The following is a 7,454-nucleotide window of genomic DNA, read 5'->3' as shown; positions in this document are numbered from 1 at the left end:
AATTGTACTTCTGTGAAAATTATGGAAAAGATTGGGAGGACCAGGCGAAAAAATGTGCAAAATTCTTTGATGAAATTAATATTGCACCAGCATTGGAGAGTTACTGTATAGATTTGGGGAAAAATTCTGGGGATTTTATCGGCAAAAACTTCCTATTACAAGAAGTTTATACGTTGAAGAATTTGAGACTTGCATCTCAAATGCGACAATTAAGGATCTCATGCAAAGAGCAGAAGTTCTTTCTTTAGGGGGAATTCATGAAAGCTGTAAGAATATAATCCCTGATGTATTTAAAACAATAGGAGGAGGTATGCATTCTTTGACTCAACTTTCACTTTGTTTTTGTGACAAAATAGAATGTGTGATAGACATTGGAAATCATTTGGGTCAACTTGGAATTATCTCTAGATTGACTCACCTAACTATCAAAGAGATGAATTGTTTGAAAACTTTATGTCATGGTCAACCTCCTTCGGGCCTTTTTGCAAACTTGGAGGTCCTGGATATATGTGGTTGTCATTCACTTCAGAATATAGTAGCTGATGAAGGGACTGAAATAGTTGTAGCAGATAGTGAATATCAAATGACATTCCCAAAATTAAAGACACTAATCATCTATCAGTGCACTCGGCTAGAATACTTAATGCCTAACACTTTTGCTCAAAGCCTTACACACTTGGAGGTTTTGGATATAAGGAGAGCTAATAAATTGACAAGTGTGTTTGTCCAATCCATTCACAAAGAACCAAGTCCAGAAAATTTTCAACTGATAGAGTTTTGTGCTTTAAGCTACCTATCTCTCAACAACTTGCCAAATATCATTAGCATTTGTCAAGGAAATTATCATCCAACCTGGCCATCTTTGAAAAGCTTAAACTTGGGAGGATGTCCACAGTTAGACCTCAGGTCCATCAATTACTGGCTTGTTATCTCTGGGCTGAGACAAAAGGATTATGAAACATCAGAGGTACCATCCATTCTCTATACTTGTTGAGAACTTTAATATTGTTAGCAATATTTACATGATCTAGTTTTTGTACGACATGTTTATTGTGATTTAAATTTTTTTTAATAGGGGCATTCATTGATTCAAGCTCATTGACCATTAAATAATACAAAGAACAAATAACAGCTTATATATGATACTTTGTGTGGGCAATCTTCCACCTGTAATATCCTCAATCGGTTGTTATTTGAACATTATAAAGTAGATGGCAAAAGGGTTATGGCAACATATATTGAAGTTTGGGAGTATCTACACTTATGTTGTCTTTTCTCTATTCATATTGCTTTACACCATTGCAAAATGTAAAAATATCCAAATATTGCACAATTCTCTAAATATTTTGTCATTTCATATAATTTCTTTACCACTTTGTAGGAACTATATAAGGCAATGGTGACTCCGCTGGAAACTTTGCAATCACTTATTGTGCAAAACACTAAAATAGAAGTTATTTTTGATGGCGAAGGGCTTTCTAATATTGAACAACGAGTGACCTCAAGTTTGCACTACCTTCGATTGCATGAGCTACCAAAGTTGAGCCATATATGGAAGGGTCCCAAAGACTTTTTACTCCTTCAAAATCTTGGCAAGTTAATAATACAAGAATGTAGAAATTTGAAAGTTATCTTTCCTACATCTGTCTCAAGATGCTTGCAACAATTGAGGGAACTCGACATCAGGAAGTGTGAAGAATTGGAGGAAATAATTGAAGATGAAAGTCTAAGTCCATCAAATCCTCATCCACTTGTCTTCCCAAATCTAAGTGCAATCTTCATCAGACATTGCCATAAGTTGAAACATGTAATTCCTATCTCTACAAGCCATGTGCTTCCCAAAATAAGGATCTTATTCATACATGGAGCATCAGAAGTAGAGAAAATATTTAGAGATGAGGAAGGAGAGACAAGAGAGATCAGAAAGGAGAATCTAATTCCAAATTTGGAATATGTAATATTGTGGCAACTGCCTAAACTCAACACAGGAGGTCAATGGATTGACTTGCGAACTGTGAGGTACCTTTTAGTGCAACAATGCCCGAGACTCAATATCACTTCCACTATTACTCCTCGGCAGTTGCAACAAATATTAGATAATGAGAAAGCAGGTACGCAAAGTTGAGCCCCATATTTGAATTAAAAAAAAAAAGAAAAATAAAGAGCATATAGGCTCGTACCAATCCTAACCAAGTAGCTCAAGTTTCTTGGGTGAAATCGACAAATCCAAGCACCAGCCCATTTTGGATGATGAATTTATGACAGTGATGGAGGCTTCACTTCCTTTTGTCTCATAAAATACTTAACACTTATGTCCTTAATATTTCTATGTTGATTCTGCCTACTATATATATATTCATTGTGAAAATTATTCATTTTAGGGTTAAACTATTTAGTACATCCACATACAATATATCTCCATACAAGGCAAATTTGTTGTAATCAATATCCTTCTAAAATACGAAACTAAATTGAAGACAAAGGCACACAAAATATTCAGGATTCATATTATGCCATATATATGCAATTATCATCATACAAATGCTTATTTGTATAATTTGTTGGTTTTTAACGATACAGCTTATTGGGATGACCGTTGGGAGTTAAAGTTTGTGTTGGAAGATATTATTGAATCCAATGAAAAATGTAGCAGACAAATGGAATCTCTTTCTTCTTCACATGCTCAGAACAATAAGCAGAACTTGACACCTATTGCCTCACCAAAATCAGCAAAGGTTTATATATATATATATATATATATATATTTATATTTATAATTGAATCGCTTTCTATTTATTTGAATACTTTTAGCATGTTTGGGGTGGTTAAAACATGATTTTCTGAAAAACAGTCCTTGAGAAAATATGGTTTCAGTGTAGCTTTCATACACTATTATCTGTTTTTGGTGTTGCTTAAGCTTAATACACCTCATTATGGACATAATTCTATGGACTACAATTTATTTCTTTTTCCCTGATCTGCAGAATGTTGAAGAGTCAAGAGATGAAAAGTCCCTGGAGCTGAACATAGCAGAGGAAATGGTAATTATATCTCTGCCATGTTGTTAAATTATTCCTTTCGGTCTAAAATATAAGAGCTAGTTGAAGGTTAGATTTGATTTTAAATATAATATCTCAATCCACTTTGTCTTTCAAATTCATGATGTTTTCTCCAAAATATCCCTATTAATTATAAGGGGCTTCTACCAAGGGATAATCCTAAGATACATGATTACATAGGGTAATTTAGAAAAGTCAACACATTTATTACAAATAACCAACTTAATTAATTTTCTTAATCTCCCTAAATTAGTTATGTACCTCTCATATTAAGGACAAGAGATAGTACTATCTAATTTGATGTTATCTATCTGTTATCCATCTTTTTTTAGAATGTTCAAGGAAGCATTGAATCAGAGAATGTTAAGATAGTTGCTTCATCAGCTCATTCAGAAGCAACTAGCTCACTCATTGGCTCCTCTACTCTATCTATAGCACTTCAGCATGTAAGTTTTTAGTATCTTTGTCAATCTCATAGTGGCCTGCTTATGCAACTTAGATTTCTATACCATAGAGTAGATATTTACAATGTGTTTTGCTGCAAGATATTAAGCGAAGTTTAGAAAGTTCTACACCTGTAGATGTATAGAATGGTATCTTATCAACTCATTCAAAATTAACTAGCTTGCTCTCAGACTTATTAACTGCTTATCTACCTAAAATACATTGTCATGTAAGCTTTCTAGTATTATTATTGTGATAGAACCTATAAATAATTAAAATAGACTTGGAAAATATACTGCTGTGTATCCTATATTATGATTGGAAAATGTAGAGAATACATGTTGTCCCAAAAGCAGTAACCTCTCGAATTCTATTAATGGTCCACTCATAGGAGGTTATATAATGGACCAACAAAACTTTAGGTGATAAGTGCATATTAGCATGATTCTTTTGCTATTTATAGCTAATTCTTTTGCTTTTTCTCATGAAACTGTAAGTGATCAATGCCTTAAAGAGAAATCTCTTGTGAGTCAAACTATATTTATTGATTTTATATGAAGAGCTGGTCAATGAAATGTTAGCCATTGAACATATACTTTAAATTATGTATTGTTACTCTTCAATGAAAAGTATTGGAAAAAACTATCATTTGCTGCAATTTATTATCTCCTTGGCATACAGAATAAGAAAGAGTCAAAAGTTCAAACTACTCGAGAGCAAAACATATCAAAGGAAAAGGTAATAGAAGCACAATTAATTGGTTCACCCACTATTGGCTCGAGATTACATAGATCTTTTATTGTTGTACAGAGTGTTCAAGGAAGAGTTGAAGAGGGTACTACATCGAGGAATGTTCAAATATTCACTACAGTAGCTCATTTAGAACCAGCAAGCTTAGCCAAGGTCAACTTCATCATCTCACCATCTTATACGTTGCATTTAATTGTCTTCTTTTGCCGTTGAAATCATTTAACCATGCCTTTTCTGGATATGGTGTCTTTGAGTATCACTGAAGTAAGTCCTAGTTTAAAGATATCTGAATTAGTGCCAACTTCATCATTGCATCTCGAATTGATTAGTAAGCAATCAACAAGTAATCCTGTAGATATTTCTCAATATAAATCACTAAATGAGACTGTAAGTGTCCTAAATACGCTTGTTTGAATATGGGATTCGCAAATGAGTACCTCAACATTGATGAACCTATCTGATTTTGACTACATCTTCACTTTATAAGGAATAGGTGAAAGAGATATCAACCAGTCAATCAAGTTCAGCGGACCAAAAACAAATAAATATAGAAATTGAAATTACAATTAAAATAATTCCTCATTAAATCGAAGCAATAGATAGCAACTCATTCTCACATTTTTTGTTATGCATAGTGTCAAAAGGAAAATATTCTAGGGGAAAACATAAGAAATTCAACTCTCTATTAACTAATTCAAGTACCAATTGGCTTAAACTTACAGGTTTTATTGCTTTACAGGATGTTAAAAAATACATAGATATAATGAGTCAGTTGGGTTGAGAAAAAAACTTGTAAATTTAGGTTTTATTCCCAGCATGATGGAAATTATTTTTTAAGCTTAGGACTGATATGCATTGTTTTTCAAACATACTTTTATCATTAGATTCAAAGTGAAATCAAGTTCAACCCAAGGGAGTTGGATATTGATAAAGATGGCAAGTTGATCCCTCTAAAAAATCTTCAAGACTACAAAGATGATGATCTCATTAGTTTTCTTCAATCTATGGAGGATCATTATGGTAGGGAATCACCATTCTCAGTCATTCGTACAGTTGCTGCATATAAAGATGAGCTTGTTGCAAAGGCACTTGTTGACTTGAAAGACTACTTGAAGATGCCTCTTAGGGACATAGCAGCCTCAGAAGCCAATAGTCTTCGCCTGCAAACTGCTCTCAATTTTTTGTCTCGTTTTTCTTTGGAAGATATAGCTCTTTCCCATGGTGTGAAGGCTTTAATAAAGTCTATGCACAAAGATTTTCCTAGTATCATACAAGCATTTGCTACTGCCAATGAATTTGTAGTGCTCGAAGAAAGAGATAAAAGAATCAAAGAAGAACTAACTCAAAGGAAAGAGGTTGCCATTGCTCTTGTTTCCAGAATATCTAAGACCCAGAAGTCAATGGTTGAAGCTCGAGCAAAGAAAGCTAGGTTGAAGGAACATATCACTTGGTTGGATAAAGAAATAACAGATTATGAGGTTGAGCTGTCGCGTCTACAAGAGCAGAAAAGGAAATGTATTGCAGAAAATATAGAATTTATGAAAGAGATTGAGGTCATGAGAAAGGAAAGTTTGGAGATGGTGGAAGATCAAACAAATGCTCGACAAGAGGTGTTTCAGATTGATCATAAATGGTCAGTCATGTGTAGCCAGTTTGAGCTAGCCATAGCCCAAGAAAATCTCTCTTAGTATTGTTTTTTGTAATACCATTTAAGTCCAAGAGGATTTCAATAATCATTGGACTATTTAACAATGAATTGTGATATAACTACATGTGGAATACATTTCGGATTCAACTGCATTGATTTAAAGTGTGTATTTGCTCTTTATCATCTTTTTTGCCTCTGGTTACAGGCACTAGTGTGACTATTTTGAGTATTTTCTTTGTCATAGAATCATCAATTGTAGAACCACCCAGGGACGTAAAACATGTGGCAAACTTCATAGACCTTTTTTGGCTAAACCTTTATATACTATTTCTTGCAAGCATTTTCTTTATACTTCAAATTTTAAGATTCTTTTTGTTATAAAGTTACTAGTAAAAGCAAGGAAAGCACTGGTGACAGGGTTAACGCCTTGAATGAAAGGACGTAATTTAATTTTAAAAAATTAATAATTTGATGGAAACTTGTAGATGTGTAGGAGATAAATGTTGCGATGAGAAAGACAAATCACCCTTGTAAGATTTTAATTTATGAATGAACACTCATTGGTGTAGGTCTAGGTTTGGTTGGAGAAGTTCATTCATCTGAAAGGGCCACAAATCACTTAATTAGTAAAAGCGGGGGGAAGAGAAAGGCTAATCAATTCTTGTCAGCTGCTACATGTTGATAAACATATCAAAATGCATGACTTAGTTCATGATGTAGATCTATTAATGGCCCAAAAAAAAGAAAAAAGGTTGATTTTGGGACAGTTAAAAGAGGATGTGATAATAAGACATTTATGGTTTGATGAAGTTGATAAATTTCTCCATAAATTGGATTGCCCTAAACTTGAGTTTCTTCACGTGTCCCTCTATATGCTTTCAAAAACAAAACATGATGTGAAAGTAGTAAATGATTTTTTTCAAAGGTATAGGGATCCCAAAGTTGTAATTTTTGCAAGTAAAGCATTTTTGTCTACCAAATTGCCCATTCTACAAAATGGTTAAATTTAGTTAGTGCACATCACTAGTAATCTTTGCCGCTTATTTCTTGATGGGTGGTATTTAGGTGACATCTCATTTATAGGAAATCTAATAGGACTTGAGTCTGTTACATTATGGAGGTGTCCTTTTGACGAAATACCAAAGTGCATCATAGAATAAAGAAATCTGAGGCTGTTAGATGTATAGAGATGTGAAATTCAAAAGAATCCCTATAGAGTATGTGATGGACCCCCCCAAGTATGATTTGGTTCAAGCTGAAATCTTGGCCAAACTTACTCACCTAATGAGACATTTAAAATGCTTGTGTATATCATAATGTGATTCACTTGAGCATATAATATCAAAGGTGCTGTAGAATTGCATTTCCTCAATTAAAACAATTGACATCCATTTAATAGTCAAGTTTTAGAAATATTTTAGGCTAAGAAATTGAAGAGTGTATTTGGCCAATCCAGTTAAGAAGGTCTAGATCTAGACATGGTTCAAATCATTGAGCTCTCTGCTTTAAGACAACTCATTCTTTTGTCCAGAAAATTCTCAACCAACATTTCC

General features: G+C 33.6%; 1 protein-coding gene across 1 annotated transcript; it reads left to right on the top strand.

Moving 5' to 3' along the window:
- Positions 1 to 90: 90 nt before the first annotated feature.
- Positions 91 to 5,941, top strand: LOC114745383 (uncharacterized; the record flags this gene model as incomplete). The annotated part of the gene is made up of 8 exons (XM_028933535.1): positions 91 to 967; positions 1,382 to 2,111; positions 2,581 to 2,735; positions 2,985 to 3,041; positions 3,392 to 3,505; positions 4,185 to 4,241; positions 4,314 to 4,406; positions 5,138 to 5,941. Coding segments are annotated over 8 exons (2,887 nt in total), but the record flags the coding sequence as incomplete, so codon positions are not given.
- Positions 5,942 to 7,454: the final 1,513 nt, after the last annotated feature.

Source organism: Neltuma alba, unplaced genomic scaffold (assembly GCF_004799145.2).
Source record: "Neltuma alba isolate B1F8T4 unplaced genomic scaffold, ASM479914v2 tig00004646_pilon, whole genome shotgun sequence".
Classification (NCBI taxonomy): Eukaryota; Viridiplantae; Streptophyta; class Magnoliopsida; order Fabales; family Fabaceae; genus Neltuma; species Neltuma alba.
Note: the sequence above shows the minus strand (reverse complement) of the source record. Positions and strands in the feature narration are given on the sequence as shown.